The sequence below is a fragment of the Tachypleus tridentatus genome, chromosome 10, assembly GCF_004210375.1.
Source record: "Tachypleus tridentatus isolate NWPU-2018 chromosome 10, ASM421037v1, whole genome shotgun sequence".
NCBI lineage: Eukaryota > Metazoa > Arthropoda > Merostomata > Xiphosura > Limulidae > Tachypleus > Tachypleus tridentatus.
In genome coordinates this window covers 116,627,330-116,649,631 of record NC_134834.1, presented here as the reverse complement: position 1 = coordinate 116,649,631, position 22,302 = coordinate 116,627,330, and the positions used below count along the sequence as shown (strand labels likewise).

The window sequence follows — 22,302 nt, the reverse complement described above, 5'->3', positions numbered from 1 at the left end:
ACCTCAAACCTTTTATGTTTTTACATGACAACAGTAACTAGTGTCGTGTGCATAGTCGTTTTTTAAGATAAGTGCCACACCATTTAAAAGAATGTGCAAATATGTTTAATAACAATTTAAGTGACTTTGAAACAAAAAAATGCATATGTATCAGAATACAATATTAGCCTTTATATTACTCTGTTCCATGATGAAAGATGAACAGAAAACCTTAAATATTGCATCAAGACTAGAGAAGAAAACAGGACAGCAGGAAACAATCTGTATGTTCATAATTGTGTTGATTATTGTTAAAAACTGGTCATACTGTTGCTTAGAAATTTCAACAATCAACTTTAAGATATGGAAACACAATATTTATCAATCTTTTTTTTTCTCTGAAAGTGGTATATTTTTACAGTTGAATAGTCTATTTCTTATTCTCAGATGTCTTAAAATAAAATTTTAAAGAAAAATGGAATGCTATATCACTACAATAATTTAGTTTAAACAAAACTAAATGTAATGTGTGAAGTAATAGTTGAAGATGGCTTGAAGCAAACTTTACTGGAAGAGTACAACCTTTCAGTAAGTTTATACTGTTATGTGCTGATGTTATTTCTAGCATTGTTAAGCATTTTATTAAAGTAAAATGTTGTTGCTTATATGATAAGCATTATATTATGTTGAAAAAGGCTTTAAGACTTATTTTGAGTATGTTACAGTTTTAATTTTGTACACCTAGGAATTTACTACGTGACAGTGGGTTGTCCAGGATTTTCTAGTGAACATGGACCTCTCCCAGCATTTGGAAAACATCTTGGGAAACTTAATTACTCAGACTGGGAAGCGTCTGTAGATAAAGCTATAAGGACATTCAGTAAGAAAGTATTTAAATATTTAATTTGTCTGGAATAAGAATGTTTGATTATCAAAAATATTTTTCAAAGTGAATATGGTTTGTCTAAGTAGGAACATGTATATTTTTATATCTCAAATTTGTTTACTCTCAGAATGGGAGAAGTTATTGCAAACATAAGATGTTATATAAGAAAATGAATACTTCATTACTCTGTGGTCTTGTTGCCTAGTGGAAACTCATTACTCTGTGGTCCTGTTGCCTTATAGAAACTCATTACGTCATTACTCTGTGGTCCTGTTGCCTTGTAGAAACTCATTACATCATTACTCTGTGGTCCTGTTGCCTTGTAGAAACTCATTACGTCATTACTCTGTGGTCCTGTTGCCTAGTGGAAACTCGTTGCTCCATTACTCTGTGGTCCTGTTGCTTGTAGAAACTCATTACTTCATTACTCTGTGGTCTTGTAATCTATTGGAAACTTGTTACTTCATTACTCTGTGGCCCTGTCACCTAGTGGAAACTTGTTACTTCATTACTCTGTGGCCCTGTCACCTAGTGGAAACTTGTTACTTCATTACTCTGTGGCCCTGTCACCTAGTGGAAACTTGTTACTTCATTACTCTGTGGTCTTGTCACCTAGTGGAAACTTGTTACTTCATTACTCTGTGGTCCTGTTGCTTGTAGAAACTCATTACTTCATTACTCTGTGGTCCTGTCACCTAGTGGAAACTTGTCACTTCATTACTCTGTGGTCCTGTCACCTAGTGGAAACTTGTTACTTCATTACTCTGTGGTCTTGTAACCTATTGGAAACTTGTTATTTCATTACTCTGTGGCCCTGTCACCTATTGGAAACTTGTTACTTCATTACTCTGTGGCCCTGTCACCTATTGGAAACTTGTTACTTCATTACTCTGTGGCCCTGTCACCTAGTGGAAACTTGTTACTTCATTACTCTGTGGCCCTGTCACCTAGTGGAAACTTGTTACTTCATTACTCTGTGGTCTTGTCACCTAGTGGAAACTTGTTACTTCATTACTCTGTGGTCCTGTTGCTTGTAGAAACTCATTACTTCATTACTCTGTGGTCTTGTAACCTATTGGAAACTTGTTACTTCATTACTCTGTGGCCCTGTCACCTAGTGGAAACTTGTTACTTCATTACTCTGTGGCCCTGTCACCTAGTGGAAACTTGTTACTTCATTACTCTGTGGTCTTGTCACCTAGTGGAAACTCATTAAACAACAAAAACCTACTTCAAGCCAGATTAGCAAGTACTGAGTCTAGTACTCTGTAATGTCAAGTCATTTTAATAGGTTCTAAAACTGATACTCTGTGATAGACTAACAAGTCCTGAAACTGGTGCTTTATGGTACTGATCCAGACTAGGAGGTTTTGAATCTGGTACCCTGTAGTGTCAAGTCATATTAATAAGTCCTGAAACTGGTGCTCTGTGGTACTGAGCCAGAATATCAGGTTCTGAATCTGGCACCCTGTAGTGTCAAGTCATATTAATAAGTCCTGAAACTGGTGCTCTGTGGTACTGAGCCAGAATATCAGGTTCAGAATCTGGTACCCTGTAGTGTCAAGTCATATTAATAAGTCCTGAAACTGGTGCTCTGTGGTACTGAGCCAGAATATCAGGTTCTGAATCTGGCACCCTGTAGTGTCAAGTCATATTAATAAGTCCTGAAACTGGTGCTCTGTGGTACTGAGCCAGAATATCAGGTTCAGAATCTGGTACCCTGTAGTGTCAAGTCATATTAATAAGTCCTGAAACTGGTGCTCTGTGGTACTGAGCCAGAATATCAGGTTCTGAATCTGGTACCCTGTTGTGATAAGCTATTTTAACAAGTCTTGAAGTTGGTGTTTAGCTGGTTGACAAATCCTGAATCCAGTACACTGTGATGCATGGTTTGCAGTAGTACTGGGAGTACCAGGTTGCTGGTACTGGAGCATCTCTAATGATGTGAACTATTCTTCTCAGTGTGTTCTTGTGGGAAAATGGTTTTTCACCTCAAACCAAATCGTCATTCATTTGTAAGCCCATATGGTATAATGATTATGGCAATGAATGAGTTGAAATGTAGGCTTTCTGCTGATCAGTAATTTATTGGAAATTGGCTTTGGAAAACTCTGATAGCAAGTTGTAAATTAGAGTAGGCATGAATTTTCTTTGGTTGTCTTTTAGCTCCATAAGATTTCAGAATATAAAAATATATCATCAGAATATCAGTGATGAACTTACAGAAATTTTGGATATTACATATCGTAGTTTTCTAGAGAAGTGAACAAAAAAAGTCAGAAGAACATATATCCAAGTTCTCACACAAGAGAATTTGATGTTGTTTTCACATATTTTTTTAAGAACTTTAAAAGTTATTTACTACTAAAATTTGATTTATTATCTATGGTTTTATATCAAGTTTGCTCATATACCATGATAATTTAGTAGTTTAATTAATTTTAAATGTAACTCACCAAAATGTTATGCATAGTTTGACCTGCCTACATGCTAAGGATATATCCTTCATACACCTACTAAATATGCAGTCAGTCACATTGGCACCATCACATTCATTTCAAGAGCATGAAAATCACCAGTTTCTCATATTTCATGCTTTTGCTGATTTACTTATTAACTGAGGTATGAAATTAAAGCTACCACATCAAACATTTATAACTATGTGAAAAGCAAAGTTAAAATATCAAAGGATGCATTTGGCCAAAACTCCAAAAATAAGGTGTGTGATAACAGATATTGTTTTCAATATATATTGTACGGGTTCTGATGGCATGGTATTGGTACATATTGCAAACCTATTTGTGGTATCAAGCCAGATTAACAAGCCCTGAAACTAGTACTCCATAGTGTCTAGCCAGATTAACAAGCCCTGAAACATGTGCTCCATTGTGTCTAGCTAGATTAACAAGCCCTAAAACTAGTGCTCCATAGTGTTTAGCCAGATTAACAAGCCCTGAAACTAGTACTCCGTAATATCTAGCCAGATTGACAAGCCCTGAAACTAGTACTCCATAGTGTCTAGCCAGATTAACAAGCCCTGAAACGAGTACTCCATAGTGTCTAGCCAGATTAACAGGTTGCTCAGACTAAATTCTCTTTTAAAACTTAACTCCTTCTCAAACAGCTTTATCTGTTTTATTATGAGTAACACCTTTCAACAACTTCATTTTTCCTGATTTGGTGAATTTCCAACGTTACAGGTAATGGATATTCAACTGTACACAGGGTCATACAAATCTTAAGAGGAAGCTAAACACCATAATCAACTCAGTTTTTATCCAAGATCACCTTCAATGTATGTTCAGACCTTTATTGACGATTCAGAATATTTTCATATTTAAAGATGCTATCCAGTTTTCTCAACAGTCTTGTGTTTATGATGACAAGAAACCCACTTGAAGCAAATAATTATCTCAAGACAGCTGGTATTGGCATTAAAACGTTTATTAAAATAAAGTACAGAACAACGTTTCGACCTTCTTAGGTCATCTTCAGGTTAACAGAGAGAGAGAGTTTGCAAGTGACTGTTGCTGAACACACATCATAGGGACGAGAGAGTATAAATGAGTACAGAATTGTAGGGGCATTGAAGTTGGATGTTAGGCTATTAATTGGTATAGGTATAAAAGTGTTCCTTTATATTGGTTTAATTTTAGTTTTAGTTGTTGTATAAGTAAGGCTTCCTTGATTTTGTGTTTGTTTATATTTGTTTCCCTACTTAGTATCTGGGTGTTTTCTATGGTTATGTTGTGTTTATTTGATGTGCAGTGTTAAAAAACATGTCAAGGTGTTTTTTGAATCTGGTTTCCACTTTTCTGCTCATTTCTCAAACGCTGAAGCCATGGCAGTTTTTGCATCGTATTTTATAAATTATGTTCGTGTTGTGTTTGTCAGTGTAGTTTTTCTATAGTATGGACTTTAGTTGTGTACCTGGTTTTTGGTTAAATTTGGTATTAACTGAAATGTCATATTTTGTTACTAGTTTTTGCCAAATGTTGGTTATTCTTTCGCTGATGTCGGGAACATATGGTATGCAGTAGTATAAGGTTTTGTAGTTTGTTGTATCTTGGGATTTATTGTTGTTTGTTTGATGTTGGTCTAGGTGCGTGTGTATAATTTTTTCCATGGTTTTTTTTGACCAAGAAATTTGTTGATGTTAATGAAGTGTTGTTTTATTTTGTTGATTTCGTGGTTAATTTTATCAAATGAGCATACTTTTGTGGCTGTATTTATTTGGTTTCTTAATATGTTGAGTTTTTGTTTTATTTCAAATTCTGAGTTCCAGGGAATGTACAGTCCAGTATCATATAGTTTGGACTGTACATTCCCTGGGACTCAGCGTAGGAGACAAACTGGACTATACATTTTCTGTACTATCATGCCCTTATATATATATGTATGTATGTGTGTGTGTGTGTGTGTGTGAGAGAGAGAGAGAGACTGTGGCTGTATGCTATTTCATGGTATAGTATAATTATATCCTTGTATATGTGTTTGTATCTCACTGAAGTTATCTAATATTCCATGGTGTAGTTGTATTGTATCTTTGTGTTTGTGTGTGACTGGGGCTATCTATTATTCGATGGTATAGTTGAAATGTGACCTAGTGTGTTTGTGTGACTGAAGCTATGTTCTATTCCATGGTGTAATTGTATTATATCCTTGTGTGTGTGTGTGACTGAGGCTACGTACTATTCCAGAGGTGGCCAAACCGTGGCTCGCAAGCCACATGCAGCTCTTTGACATATAATGTGTGGGTCACGAAAATATGTTGGTTGAGCTCCTTTTTGCACCCCTTGGTGTGGATTCCTGTACGTAGTGAGGAGACCTCCCAAGGAAGGTTCTGTTCTTTCAGTTTACCTCCTCTGGGATCTAAACATCCACTCACATGTTTGCTGTGCATGGCGATCCATGGAGGGGATGAGAGGATCCTGGTGATTGAGGGGCCAACCCTAACACACCACTTTGGCCTTGAATTCCTGTAGATGGGCGGCCTTTGGGTGGCCTTCCTTGGGTCAATCAGCTGGTCCACTCGGGTTAGAATCAACGAAGTACCAGTGTTGGAAGTTCGCAACGGGTGTTGTGGACATTGTATCTGATGCTGGTGTTTGGATATAGTGCTCACGAAACCCTGGCATTGCTGCAATGTCCTTGCATGACATTGTAGTGCATCCCCTTATAGGGCTCTATGGTAGGTGGGGTCAGTTCGTACCGAAATTTTCCTTTTTTCCTATGGATCCTCCTATGAAAAATTTAAATAAAATAGTGAAAAAACAGTCAATAGGTAAACGACCACGTCTTGATGACTCTGAGCAGCAATCTTCAACATCTGTAACACCTGTATCCCATTTTCTTACATTACATTCTCTTTCAGAAAAACCTTTAGGGCAAATATCTCCGTTTTTATTGAGAAGGGACTAGAGAGACTTGCTGGCTCTCCAAATTCAGTAAAGAAGCTTTGATCTGGAGACATATTGGTTGAAACATCCACATCTCAACACAGTGAACTTCTCTTGAATTCAAAGGCAATTGGGGATGTACCTATTGAGGTTACCCCTCTTGCTACCTTGAATTCATCAAGAGGAGTTATTGTTGAGAGGGATTTGAAGAATGTTCCTGAGTCGGAGATTCTCACTGGTTTCTCCACTCAAGGAGTTTCTGCAGTGAGGTGCATCTCCACTCGCAAAGATGGACTTACACTGCTGACAAATGTCCTCGTTTTGGCATATACATCACCACGTGCACCTGCTACCATCAAGGCAGGTTATCTAAATTGCAGGGTACGCCCGTACATTCCAAACCCTCTCCGATGTTTCCAATGTCAGAGGTTCGGCCACTCAAAGACGTCATGTCGTGGTTCCCTGACATGTGCTCCTTGTGGTGGCAAGGACCACAATGCCTACGAGTGTGACACAGACCCACATTGTGTCAACTGCAATGGTTCTCACCCTTCCTACTTTCATTCTTGCTCAAAATGGTTGGAGGAAAAAGAGGTGCAGCGTTTGAAAACATAACATTAGTTATCCTGAGGCTCGGAAATTGCTGTCCACAACTCCATCTCGGACATATGCTGCTGCACTTCATTCCACAACTACAGTGGGAGTGCAGACAGATCTCTCTGTGCCTCCAAGAGAATCGTTTTCAAAACAAATGAAAAGCCTTTTGACCTCTATGGTTAAAAAGGTTGATGAATCAACTTCTACACCCATCTCTGTTCCTTCCATACATTCCAACAAACCCCAAAATCCACATCCTTTGGTTTCATATGCAGGCATTTCTTCAGATACATCTTTTTCTCCCATCCCAAGATGCAAAACAATCATTTGTTTTCGTCCTCAGTCACTGGAATCCCCTTCCAACAACAAAGACTTGCCCAATCGTCCCAGGGCAGAATCCATGGAGGTCGATAGACCTTCTTCGAATAAGGACAGTAAGGAAAAAAGACGTGGTCATAAACAGAAGGGTTCTCCAACCACTTCACCTGCCCATCATTAAAAATGGCCACCTTGATGCAATGGAACTGTCAAGGTTTATGTTCTAATCTGGATGACATCAAAACACTGATTGCTTTTTACCATTCTGTATGTCTTTCCTTGCAAGAAACATTTCTGAAACCTGCCGATACAGTCACCTTTTGGCAGTTTTCTCTGTATAGAAATGACAGGCTGTGTGATAGCCGAGTACATGGAGGGGTGGCACTGTGGGTTGATCAGTATGTGTCTACCCTGTCTTTTTCACTCAACACACCCTTGGAGGCCATAGCCATCTGTGTTTGCTTGGGTCATACCACCACTGTTTGTTCTCTCTGCCTGTCACCTGGAGAGACATATGATCAATCAGGCCTGGATGCTTTTGTTGAACAGTTGCCATCTCCCTTTCTAATCCTGGGGGACTTTAATGGACATCATCCCCTCTGGGGAAGTGCTTATATTGATATGAGGGGTTGCTCTGTGGAATGTATGCTCTCTGATCACAATCTATTTCTTTTCAATACTCGTTCTTCTACTTACTTTCATGCACCTAGTCAGTCCTTTACTGCTATTGATCTCTCAGTTTGCTCCCCTTCATTATTCTCCCATTTTTCATGGAGGGTTGACAATAATCCATGAGGCAGTGATCATTTTCCTATACTTTTTGAGAGATACTGGCCGTGGTCGATGCCACCCTACCCGCATGCCTCGGTGAAAGCTGGATCTGGCAGACTGGTCCACTTTTACTGCTCTCGCAGAACTTGATCCTGCCATCGTCTGTCAGCCATCAATAGACAACTGTATGGCAGCAGTAACTGACTGTATTATACCAGCAGCCTCTCAGTGTATTCCTATAACCTTAACACGTTTTCCACTATATTCTCATCCATGGTGGAATCCTACCTACCACATGGCACAGAAGGCTCAAAAAGTGGGCCTGATATGCCTTCTGTAGATATCCCACACTTTCAACCCGCATCGCTTTCCAGCGGGCCCATGCACATGCTAGCTGGGTAAGATGTCAAAGCCAGAAGGAATCTTGGATTAAGTTTACAACTAGCATATCTTCTACCACCAGTACCAAGGTCACATGGGACAGGATTCAAAAGGTCAGTGGGCACTACAATTCTGTCCCCCCTCTCAATCTTACTCTATGATGGCCAAGAGGTAGCTGATGTCTGGAGCATCGCTGATACTCTCGGTGAAAGCTTTTGTTGGGTATCTAGCACTTCTGCTTGTTCCTCCACCTTCATGGCCATCAAGACTCGAGCAGAGCGTTTACCTCTTCCCTTTCAAACTGACTGTCTCTTTGACTATAATCGTCCCTTTACACTGGTGGAACTGAAAATGGCCCTTCATTGGTCTGGCAGTACATCTGTTGGACCTGATGATGTACACTATGACATGCTGCGCTATCTCTCTCCTGCATCTCTTGATATTCTTCTAATTGTTTTTAACTGAATCTGGCAGGAGAATGTTTTTCCTAATGCCTGGTGCCAGGCTATTATCTTACCTTTCTCTTAGCCTGAGAAAGATCTCAAGATTCCTTCAAACTAGCGTCCAATTGCTTGATGAGCTGTCTCTGTAAGACCTTAGAGAGGATGGTCAATGCTCATCTTATTTGGTTCCTCGAATCAAACAACCTCCTCTCGCCCACCCAGTGTGGGTTCCGATGACAGCACTCTACCACGGACCACCTAATTCGACTTGAAACATCAATCAGAGAAGCCTTTCTCAAACGACAACATCTTGTATCAATATTCTTTGACATTGAGAAGGCTTATGACACAACATGAGTATTTTCTCATGTGTTACTGAAATTTCAGATCAACAAGGATTACAGAGGAATTGTGTTGGATCAGTAATCGTACAAGCAAGGATTACAGAGGAACTGTGTTGGATCAGTAATCCTACAAGCAAGGATTACAGAGGAACTGTGTTGGATCAGTAATCCTACAAGCAAGGATTACAGAGGAAATGTGTTCGATCAGTAATCCTACAAGCAAGGATTACAGAGGAAATGTATTCGATCAGTAATCCTGCAAGCAAGGATTACAGAGGAAATGTATTCGATCAGTAATCCTACAAGCAAGGATTACAGAGGAACTGTGTTGGATCAGTAATCCTACAAGCAAGGATTACAGAGAAACTGTGTTGGATCAGTAATCCTACAAAGAAGGATTACAGAGGAACTGTGTTCGATCAGTAATCCTACAAGCAAGGATTACAGAGAAACTGTGTTGGATCAGTAATCCTACAAAGAAGGATTACAGAGGAACTGTGTTCGATCAGTAATCCTACAAGCAAGGATTACAGAGAAACTGTATTTGATCAGTAATCCTACAAAGAAGGATTACAGAGGAACTGTGTTGGATCAGTAATCGTACAATCCGGTGCTGACAATGCTTGTTTTAGTGGGTGTGACTTGAGATCACATGATTGTGGCATGTGTTGTGGGCGATGAAACTAGTAGAATGTTACTATGATACTGGGCACTGTATAGTTTGGTTGCATTGCACATATTGGAGCTTATTGTTTCTTTTCACTTTAATTTTTTAAAAGTGTCTGTGAAAATTTTGTGAAGGAAGATGGCGTCATCAAATTGTAAGGAGGAAAAGTATGAAGATGAAAACAAAAATTTTAAACCAGAGTGGGAGGAAGATTTTGCATTCACTGTTAAAGGAGGTAAACCTTTGTGTCTTATGTGCAATGTGTTACTCAGTCATTACAGAAAGGTAAACCTTTGTGTCTTATGTGCAATGTGTTACTTAGTCATTACAAGAAGGTAAACCTTTGTGTCTTATGTGCAATGTGTTACTCTGTCATTACAAGGAGGTAAACCTTTGTGTCTTATGTGCAATGTGTTACTCAGTCATTACAAGAAGGTAAACCTTTGTGTCTTATGTGCAATGTGTTACTCAGTCATTACAAGAAGGTAAACCTTTGTGTCTTATGTGCAATGTGTTACTCAGTCATTACAAGAAGGTAAACCTTTGTGTCTTATGTGCAATGTGTTACTCAGTCATTACAAGAAGGTAAACCTTTGTGTCTTATGTGCAATGTGTTACTCAGTCATTACAAGAAGGTAAACCTTTGTGTCTTACGTGCAGTGTGTTACTCAGTCATTACAAGAAGGTAAACCTTTGTGTCTTATGTGCAATGTGTTACTTAGTCATTACAAGAAGGTAAACCTTTGTGTCTTATGTGCAATGTGTTACTCTGTCATTACAAGGAGGTAAACCTTTGTGTCTTATGTGCAATGTGTTACTCAGTCATTACAAGAAGGTAAACCTTTGTGTCTTATGTGCAATGTGTTACTCAGTCATTACAAGAAGGTAAACCTTTGTGTCTTATGTGCAATGTGTTACTCAGTCATTACAAAGCCAGTAACTGCAAACTTCACTATGAAACAAATTACAAAATTTTTTTGACTGATTATCCACCTAAATCAGAATTACAGAAAAACAAGTTTACTGTGTTAAAATCATCACTAAATAACCAGTAGAGACTGTTGACAATGTTCAGTAAGGAAGCTGATACAATGACTGAAGCTAGTTTTGTTATATCATGGAAAACTGCTTGTGCTAAATGGCCATATTCTGATGGTGAAGTTGTTGCAGTGCTAGAACCAAATAACACAAAACATCAGTGACTAATAGCACAAATACCAGCTTCACGCCACACTACAGAGAGATGTATCTCCCAGATCATTGCTGATGTTGCAGGCAAAATGCAAAATGATTTAAAGAATTCCCTTGCATTCAACTTAGCCCTTGACAAATCTACAGACATACAAGATAACCTACAACTGGCAGTATTTGTTCGTTATGTTTCCTGTGATGTAACTGTAAAAGAAGAGATTTTGGCAGTAAAAGAAACAACTCTTGGTGTTGACATTAAAAATTCGCTTGACAGAGCCTTAACAAATGCTGATGTTACACTGGATGAACTTGTCAGTGTTGCAACAGAAGGAGCACCTGCAATAGTGGGGAAAAATGCAGGATTAATTGTACTTATGAAAAGTGATCCCAGCTTTCCAGAGTTTCTCCCTGTTCAATGCATTATTCATCATGAACACCTGACAGCCAGTATGAAGATTTTACAAATTTTGTTCTTGAAATTGTCAATTTCATATGTTCAAATGGGAAGACCCACTGACAGTTCAAAAATTTTATTGAAGAACTGGAGCTTGAAGTTAAACCCAGTGATGTCTCTTTCTACTGCATCGTGAGGTGGCTGTCAACCAGCAATGTCTTAAATAGATTTGTTGATCTGTTGGAACCTATTATTACTTTTTTGAAGAAAATAAAAGATTCTATCTTCAACTGGGAAATAATGAATTGATGCAAGATCTAATGTTCCTTACTGATATAATGAATCATCTACAAACTCTCAACTTGGCACTCCAGGGTAAGGATAAGGTTGTTTCTGATCTTACTCAGACATTTGTCAGCCTTCATAATAAAATAAGACTTTTCAAAGAGACATATTGTCAAGAAGCTTCAGTTACTTCTCAATCTCAAAAGGAGAGTAAATAAATTCCCTGATATTGAAATAAAAGACCATAAACTGGAATAATACAGAGATAAATTACAAGAACTACTTGATAATTTCCTACACAGGCTTGAGGACTTGCAGAAGCTGAAGCCCTGCTTCACCTTTCTTGTAAATCCATTCATGGTTGATGTGAAAAGTGATGGTTCTCCAATTTTCAAAGCTCTGGTTATAGAATCATCTGCTGTGGAAATGGAACTAATAGAACTATGGGAGGACTTGGGTCTAAAGATGATCCATGAATCCTATTCTGCAATTGAGCTTTGGAAGCAAGTTCCAGAAATAAAATATCCTGAACTGAAGAAAACCAGTGTGCAACTTATTTCAATTTTCAGCACAACATACTGCTGTGAATTACTGTACTCTGAAATGAAGTTTGTGAAGTCAACACATCATGCAATCCTTACAGATCAACACCTGATGGAGTTAATTCATACAACCTAGACAACATATCAGCTGGAATTTCAATGACTCACAACTCATAAGACTTCTACTAGTAGCAAATAACCTGATAATTGTATCAGAAAAATATTATGATAGAACTAAAATTTTGTAAGGTGGTATTTGATTAAAATTACTCTAATTTTATTGTTTTACATATTTTCCTCCTTGTTTTGACCAGATATTTACTAAAACAATTAAATATCACTAAAAATATTACCCCTTTTTATTTCTGTTTTTTGCAGTCTAATTTTATGTTAATGAAATGCAAATTTGTATATTTTTCTTAGATATTTTCCTAGTTTATTGCCATATTAAATACGATCAATATAGTTAAAACAATAATCAGCCAGGATTTTGAAAACATTTGGTATATATATGTGTGTACTTTGTGATTATTGAAACTAATACAAATTAACAGTTTACAAACTACATTCATGAATAAATATTATCACATAATGTATTTTTTAATATTTATATAAAATTTATGTAACAAAATTTGCACATAACAAAAAAAAACATGAGTAATATTTGTTCATGTTTGTGGCTCTCAAACATCTGAAGTTTATTGTATGTGGCTCTTTCGTTAAGCAAGTTTGGCCACCCCTGTACTATTCCATGGGATAGTTGTATTATATCCTTGTACATGTGACTGAAGCTATATACTATTCTATTGGATAGTTGTTTTGTGACCTAATGTACTTGTGTGACTGAAGCTATCTACTATTTCATTGTGTAGTTGTATTGTGTCCTTGTGTGTATGACTGAGGCTATATATTATTCCATGGGATAGTTGTATAATATTCTTGTGTGTATGCATGTGACTGAAGGTATCTACTATTCCATGGGATTGTTGTATGATATTCTTGTATGTATGCATGTGACTGAAGCTCTCTACTATTCCATGGGATAGTTGTATGATATTCTTGTATGTATGCATGTGACTGAAGGTATCTACTATTCCATGGGATAGTTGTATGATATTCTTGTATGTATGCATGTGACTGAAGGTATCTACTATTCCATGGGATAGTTGTATGATATTCTTGTATGTATGCATGTGACTGAAGGTATCTACTATTCCATGGGTTTGTTTTAATGTGATCTTGTGTGTTTGTGTGGCTGAGACTACATACTATTCCATGTGATAGTTGTATCATGTCTTCGTATGTGTACATGTAACTGAGGCTATATATTGTTTGTTGGGATAGTTATAATGTAATATTTATGTGTGTGACTGTCACAGTAGAGAGTGGTATTTATGGATATTGGTTATCCATTATTGTGATTGGTCGGTTACAGAGAGGATGTGGATAATGAGAGCAGGTGCAGTATATTTATGGACATTTGTTTTTATCTTGAATGATAAAACATTTGTTCTGATAATGGAGCATATTTTCAATTAATATCCAGAGTTTCAGATCAGTTTGTTAGTTTATTTAAAATGTACTTTTGTTTTACTTAAATAAGGTTTATTTTTCTACTCCAGTTTTTTTAATTTATTTTTTATAATTTTTTTATCACAGTAATTTGTTTTAGTACTTGTAAATAAACTGTAAATATATGCTATCATGTTTTTTCTTCTGTGCATTCAATTAATTATTGACTGGTTAGGTAAAGTAGCTAGCTAAAAATATATGATTTTTAAACAGCTTACTCATGTTACAGGGTCAGTATCAGCTGGAGAAAAACAAACAAACATAGAAGGCTCTTTAGATTAACTTTAGGGAAAATAAATGGAGAAAAACATTGCTTGATTTATCATAACTTGTTAAAAATAAAATATTTATTGCTAAGTATACTCTCATAACATAGGTATTTGAATATGAGTTACAATGTAATGTTTGTTACTGTTTATATAGAGTTTAGTTGAAAAATAAAACTGGGATCTACAGCTGAGTTAGAGCATTAATTTTTCTCCATTGTGTTTATATATGTAAGGTAAGAAGTCTCACACTAGTTATTATGAAATGTTACTTGAAGTCATATGTTTGTAGTAGAAAAGTTGAATACAGAATTTATTATTTCTTTTATCTTCTAACCATGAAGTGAATATATGTACAGAAATATTGAAAAGTGTAAAAATAAGTGTCAGTATGATAATTTTGAGGTGAAGTTATACAAGATGGAGTTGTTGTTTTTTTTCATTATTTACAAGTGACTTAAGGTCCTTTTGGAATGATTATGGTTTGGCTTGTTTGAAAATACTTTCTATATAATTTCATCTTGTATTTGTTTCAGGCCATGAAGTTCAAGATATAAATATCATAGTGTTTCGAGAAGTGCTTGACCAGATTGCTAAGGTTGACCGAGTACTTACGTCTCCAGGAGGGTCACTTCTACTAGCAGGTGTCAGTGGTGTTGGCCGAAGACTTGCTGCTTCGGTTGTTGCTCACATGCATCAAGCAACTTTATTTTCTCCAAAAATTAGTCGTAATTATGGTGTTAAACAGTTCAAGAATGACTTAAAGACAGTAAGTAGGTGACACAAAGTACAGTGCTCAGTTTATTATGATTTGTAAAGCTGCATCAGCATTTCACATTATAAAGTTATCACTCAATTTTTGCAGAAAGTGAGTGTTTTATTTTTTAAAATGTATAAAAATTAAATCCAAAACATAATCTTTTTAATTATGCCTACTCAACCATCATATTTTAGAAAATTCATTTTCATGTTGGAGCAAAGAAATTAGAATATATTATGAGGAACAGATAGATAACATATTAAACATAGAGTACAATTTAATTAGAAACTTGATGCCTCCTAAATACATTTCAAATGTTTTTATTGTTTTTTTCAGTAAAACTTTATATTTTATCTGTTATTTTCTCTACCCTATCTCAAAGCAGGATCAGTTAATTTGACTGACTTTGGACCCACCACCACCATAAAAATAATTGAAATAAATCTAAATTACACTTTTTCTAGAATGACTTCAGATTGTAACAAGAAACTAAACTGGTTTATCCAGTTTAAGCAGCTAACAGTGTACATCTATTTATCATTAAATGTTATTGTTCTGTTGTCTAACTACTCTTCACACCATTATAGGTTGTAAATCTCTTGGGGAATATGCGCCTCACGTTACTCTACGTACCTTATCCGTGAGCTGTTCGCTCGTGTGCCTCGTGAAACATTTGCATTATATTATTTATTTTACCTGAAATAACCTTAACTAACTTAAAGAGATCCCTATTTTTACACTTTAGTAACTTTTATAATAATAAATAGAAAAATATAATACTCACCTGGGCCTACTTTTTTTTTGCTCATGATGACTTATTTTATACTAATGGCAGTAATGCACTAAATAATTTTTATTTAATGAAATAATGCACTAAAGAATGTAAAATAATAACATGTAAAAAACAGCCAATTTCCCTTAGCTATTGCAATTTGTCTGGGTTTCTAACAAGAGCCATTACAAATTCATCCAAGCTAGCTCTTGTGGGAACCAAAGTTGTATTTCTAAGTGATATTAATACAATCTGTTCAGAATATAACATTTTACAATATGTCATTTAATAGATTTACTTTCTGTTGGCTATATATAATGTATAATTAAAAGTGAGAGAGAGCTGTCAACAAGTTTGAAAGAGAAGCTGTGAGTGGCAAGTGTGACAGTCAGAATCTGATTTACTATTTGATAGTTCTGTAACTGAATGAAAGTGAAGGCTATAAAAATTATGGTTTGTCTCAGCAATTATGAGTTTAGGTGAGCAGTTTACATTTAATTTCAAACTTTCTGAAGGGATGATGGTGGGTAAAGTAGAGAAAACAGGAGGTCAAGAGAAAGTGTCACATGGGTCACACTATGGAAAATTCAGGATTTTTTTTATATTGCTTTGTTAAGTCAAGAAGTTGTATATAAATAAAATGTGGATTATAAGGTAAGATTTTATACTATACTAATTGATAAAACTTAAAAGTATCTAGTATTTGGGTATGTTACATGTTTATCATGATTCCAGAGCCCTTGGAGTCTAAGTTTACTTCAGTTCACTGACTTTACACCCTTTCTTTTTCAGTGACACATTTGTCATTGTCAATGTCATGTATGCTATCATTATCTGTCCCTCAGACCTACCCTTCTCTATCCTTGTTTTTTTTTCCTTCTTCCCCCTAAGCCGTAGTTTGTTTTCTTCCTAACAATGCAAGGCATACCAACAATGGTTCTGAAGACTACCTGGTGGGTCCAGTAGGAGCTCTTCTGTTGACCTTTGTTCAGTGGTGAAGCCTAAGGGTCATGATATCTCATTAGTAGGTTCTTTTATCCCCTTCTTACTTCTCCTTGGTTCAGCATGTCTGTTTCCTTCCTCCTCCTTAGGATCCCTGTTCATGTGAGCATCTTTATGAGTCAGCTGATCCTTCTTCACACAACAGGCTGTTAGATCTCCCTAAACAGTTTGGGGGTTTACTCTCACCTACTTAGGGTTTTCAAATAGACTGGGTATTAGGGGGCTGGTCATCAACCTATCCTATCTTACTACATTAATTCACACCACACAGTTCACCAAGATCTCCTGCCTTCCCTTCAGAAGGCTTTTTTCTTCAGGTCTTTGGATGAATGAAAAGGTCCTCTCCAGTGTATATCTACATACGTTTCCATCTGAGAACATTCTTGTCCTTATTTTTGGTTTCCTCATTGTGGATTGGTGTACTGATTTTGCATCTTACCTTTTGGTCTGACTTTGGCACCTTTTATCTTTGTTGGTTGGTGTGGGCCTTCACTCTAAATCCTCATGACCTGAGGTTACACTTTCCCTTTCCCTAAGACAACTGACTACTTCTAGACACTGCTCAAGCAGGCTGTTTATTCAGCTAGGTGAAGTCCTTCTTACATCCTAGACAACTGACTACTTCTAGACATTACTCAAGCAGGCTGTTGTTTCAGCTAGGTAAAGTCCTTCCTACATCCTAGACAACTGACTACTTCTAGACACTGCTCAAGCAGGCTGTTTTTTTCAGCTAGGTGAAGTCCTTGTCACATCCTAGACAACTGACTACTTCTAGACGCTGCTCAAGCAGGCTGTTTATTCAGCTAGGTGAAGTCCTTGTTACATCCTAGACAACTGACTACTTCTAGACACTGCTCAAGCAGGCTGGTTATTCAGCTAGGTGAAGTCCTTGTCACATCCTAGACAACTGACTACTTCTAGACACTGCTCAAGCAGGCTGTTTATTCAGCTAGGTGAAGTCCTTGTTACATCCTAGACAACTGACTACTTCTAGACACTGCTCAAGCAGGCTGTTTATTCAGCTAGGTGAAGTCCTTGTTACATTCTAGACAACTGACTACTTCTAGACACTGCTCAAGCAGGCTGTTTATTCAGCTAGGTGAAGTCCTTCTTACATCCTAGACAACTGACTACTTCTAGACACTGCTCAAACAGGCTGATTTTTCAGCTAGGTGAAGTCCTTCGTACATCCTAGACAACTGACTTTTTCTAGACACTGCTCAAGCAGGTTGTTTTTTCAGCTAGGTGAAGTCCTTCATACATCCTACCCTGTACATTGTTCTTTGAATGTTTTCTCTATCACCGTTCCAAGTCAGGCCCAACCTTCTCCTCTAACACTTTGTTCTGTAGTATGGGTCATTCAATACACCCTGTCTACTTCCTTACTTTCTAGTCATGAGATTCTCTTACTTTGAGGGCATGGTCATTGCTGACTCCTCTCCGGACCCTTGATTGAACTCATCTGAAATCCATTTCACGGATACTCCAGGGCCAATGAAACTGCGGTCAGGATCATTTGGATTCTCCCATTCCCTTCTTTCCTACCATATTAATAATCTCTTTTGATGGTTAGACCTGATTCATACTTCTGCAGATGTCATGCTTCTTTCTCTTCAGCTAAATTTCCATCTGTTTGTGGGTGCATCCCTCCAGGGCTGTGGTGCATGTGTCAATCACAGTCTGTTTGTCTGAGGTATTATGTTAAATTTCTGTCACTGTCCTAGAATTTCTTGCTGTCAGCTGGGCTTTGGATCCTTTTTTTCTGTCTCCAGAGGTCATGATCCACTCTGACAAATTAACAACTGTGGCTCACATCTCTTTCCAAGCATGCATCCAGTCAGGATCTTTGTGTTTTTTTTTTCCACCTGGATCTTTTTGGTTCATGATAACCAAATTAATTTGATAATGTGTTGCATACAGTGTGTCTTCAGACTTCAGGTGGGTCATTTTTCTCAACTGAAATGGGTTTACCCAAAAGAGTGATCCCATTATTCCTTTTTTTTTTCAGTGAGTTGGAATCCAGTGATATGCTCTTCATATTGGTACATTTACCTTCTCTTCCTTTCACCAGTTACCTTCTTTGGTCTCCTGTTCCCTATCCTTGGATTTGGCTATGGCTGCCTTTATTCAAATTTGGTCAAACCTTTCATGTTGTTTCATGTTTCCCTGTGATTATGTCTGATTTTCTTACTCCTCTGTACCACTTTGTGATTAGTGCTTCTGATTTCTATTCACTGACCCACCTATCTGAAGTTTATTCTCTTGTTCCAATTTTTGGCTAATTCTCCTCTCTTTTTTCACATCTTATAATACAATCACTGATTCTCCATCCACATTTTCCTACCTTCATCTTCACACCTGACTACTATCATGTCCCTGGTGGAGTGGTCCAGTTTTCATATTGGATCCAGTTTCGTTTCTTTCATCCCATTTGATCTTAGTTACCACAGTGTCTTTTCCTATTATTATCCTTTATTGTGCTCTTTCTGAATACATTGATTGCCTCTATGTTTCATGCTCCAGATTGGACATTCATGTTGTACTCTATTCCATTACTTTACCTCCATTTGTACCCTTTTGTTTCGTCTTTCTCCTAAAGTGTATTCTTTCCCCTCTTGACCTGTTGATGGTGTCTTCTATATTTGCTGTGACCATCATTCACATACATGTATTATGGTACAGTATGTTATTATTTGTGCTTTTGCCTTAAAATAAATATCATTGTTGTAATGAAAAGGTACACAATGGATTGCCTGCACTCTGTAAGCCATGGAAAGTCAAGCCTTGAATTTGAGCATTGCAAGTCCTTAAACTTACTGTAAACTCAGCGGGAGAGAAATGAAAGATTTTTTGAACACAATTTGGTGATTTTGCATTGTAAAACAATGAACAATAGATAACAATGTATACACACGTATGTACTCATGTACATCCATCTTTCAGTGTTACAATGTGTTCATTTTATGACCAGAATGTGCCCCTGGTTGTTTTATTTCTCACACTATTCCTTTCAATAGTTTCTGTTCTTGGCTATATATTCATGGGCAACACTCTTTCTCCCTTTACCCCTCTTAATAGGGTCATCATTTCATTCCATGGGTTTTTTTTCTTCTTGTCACTTTTCAATCTTCCATTTTACATCAATTCTCATCATCCCCTTCACCTTTTCTCTTGTTCTTTTATAGGTTAGCCTTTGAAGGAGATTATGTGATCAGACATGTTGACCATCATGCCAATCTTCATTTTTCATTATCTCCATAATATCAAAGTTTCCTTATGCTTCAGGTATCACTTACTACCTGTGGCTATACTTCACTCTTTGGTGCAACAATGACATTGGGTTTATTGATGCTTTCTTTTTTTACAGGGGCTCTTGCTTTGTATGTTTCTTGGATCCTTCTCTGTGGCAAGTGGTATTTTTTAACAAAAAATCTGCACTGTATGCCATGTTGAGTGGCTCAGCACAGTTACAGCAGAGATGGAGTGTTTGACAAGATCACTCAAATGCTCAGTGTTTTGCAACATTTGCTTCATAAATATGTCCATTCTGGATCATGCTACTATGGACAAAATGGGTAAAGTAGATGGAGACAGCTGCCCAACCCTATCATTCTTGAGTGAAGAACTCAGTATGGTCTGCTTTTCAGACTAGAACTTCATTGTCACCAATTACAATGTCTTCGGTGAGAAATGGTCCTTTGGACTCCACAATGCATTATTCCCACCCCCTTCTTGCATGGAGTACAGGAGTCCTTGCCACTTTCCACTTTCAAGCTGCTGAGCTTGTGAGCCATGGAGGTTTTCTCCTGAATGAGTTCTACTAAACGAGTCTGTTAACATTTCAGTCAAGAGTAGGGCTTGTGGTATTCTGCTTGATGTAGAAATGGCACTTCTACTGGTGTTGCATAAACATATTGGGTATCCTTCTACTACTATTGCAGGATGTCAGTTCCCCATAGAGGAGGTTTTGGATTAGAGTGCACCAGTCAACCTGCAGGTACTGTTACACTTTTCTTAATTCCTTGAATGGAACTGTTACATGGAGCTCACCCCTTCATTTGGGTGTCCTCGCCCTATCCTCATGGGATGTTGGTTATTTATGAAGGAGTTTTGGATTAGGGTGAACCAATCCACATAAGTCCTTCCACAAGTTGAATCCATTTACTTGATGCCAGATGGCCAGGTCTGGATTGCTATAGCATATCAATTCTAGTGTTGATTCTGGGAATTATTGTGGAGTGAAGCCTTGTCAATAAGGCCAAGATCAAAAGGCACAGGAGAAGAAGATAAACTGGGAAAACAAAGGATATCCATAGAACACTCAATCTCCTGAACATTAAGGCTAGTAAATCCCTTATTGGGCCATCAGTACTGCCAGCCTGAAGTATTGTTTCAGATGAAGCAGATGTACGTTTTCAGTGTATGAAAATTATAATTTTGTTTCTTGCTTGATTTATCAAGTAATATTAATTTACTTAGACAACAAGTGTAAAAACCCATGTTATTGACATTTGTTTCTCTATTTTACTGAGGTTTATCATATCATTCTGATTTACCTGGAGAACAAATATTTCAAAAATATATGGAAGGTTTTTTTAAAACACTAACCTTTTGTAATTGAACAGCTGTTTCAGGTGGCTGGTATTGATGGTCATGAAGTTGTGATGATCTTGGAAGACCACCATTTGATAGACTCCCAGTTTCTTGAGATGGTGAACAGTATCTTGGCAGCTGGAGAAATCCCTGGACTCTATGCTCCTGAAGAAATGGAACCTCTCCTTGGTCCTCTAAGAGACAAATCTTCACAAGAAGGATTCCGTGGATCCATATACAGTTATTTTGCAAAACGTGAGATTTAAAGGCATTCCATAGTTATAAATAATGGGTAGATAACAATTCTTTATACCACTAGAAAATTCATATAAATCTGCATCTTAAACCTAAAATCATGACTTCTAGAATGTTCACTAATCAAATTAATTGGATGAAATCATTCACATTATGTGCAACACATTAGACAATTCCACAGTAATTAGCGGATTAAATAAATTATTTACAATATCTGTATTTCACTTTTTTGTGTGGCTTGCTTAGACCTTGTAACAAATAGCCATCAACTTCTCACCAGTTTAGAAACATCTTAAAAGACCTAAATATTCTCAAGACTATATGATAGAATAATGTACAGGACAACAAGATACTTTCTGTTAACTCTTTGTAGATTATTTTCACATTATCTAAGTCAAAATGTTGGATTCCCAATAAATGATCCTATTCTTGAGTACAGAAAGTGCATATATTAAGAAGCGAGAAATCCATAATCTGAAATTTTGTCATTCTTTATTTTATATGATATCGCTAACAGTAGAGGATAAAGGATGTGGACTATTCATCAGCTGGGACTCTACTGTTAGTGAATTCATATAAAATAAAGGATGTGGACTATTCACCAGCTGGGACTCTACTGTTAGTGATTTCATATAAAATAAAGGATGTGAACTATTCACCAGCTGGGACTCTACTGTTAGTGATATCATATAAAATAAAGGATGTAAACTATTCACCAGCTGGGACTCTACTGTTAGTGATTCATATAAAATAAAGGATGTGAACTATTCATCAGCTGGGACTCTACTGTTAGTGATATCGTATAAAATAAAGGATGTGAACTATTCATCAGCTGGGACTCTACTGTTAGTGAATTCATATAAAATAAAGGATGTGAACTATTCA

At 37.0% G+C, this 22,302-nt stretch overlaps 1 protein-coding gene across 1 annotated transcript in view; it reads left to right on the top strand.

The window, feature by feature from the left end:
* Positions 1-22,302, top strand: part of LOC143230147 (cytoplasmic dynein 2 heavy chain 1-like) — a 291,177-nt gene that overhangs the window by 176,615 nt on the left and 92,260 nt on the right. Inside the window, 3 exon segments of the mRNA XM_076463222.1 lie at positions 725-859; positions 14,572-14,804; positions 21,195-21,417. Of these exon segments, the coding sequence (XP_076319337.1) occupies positions 725-859; positions 14,572-14,804; positions 21,195-21,417 (591 nt within the window).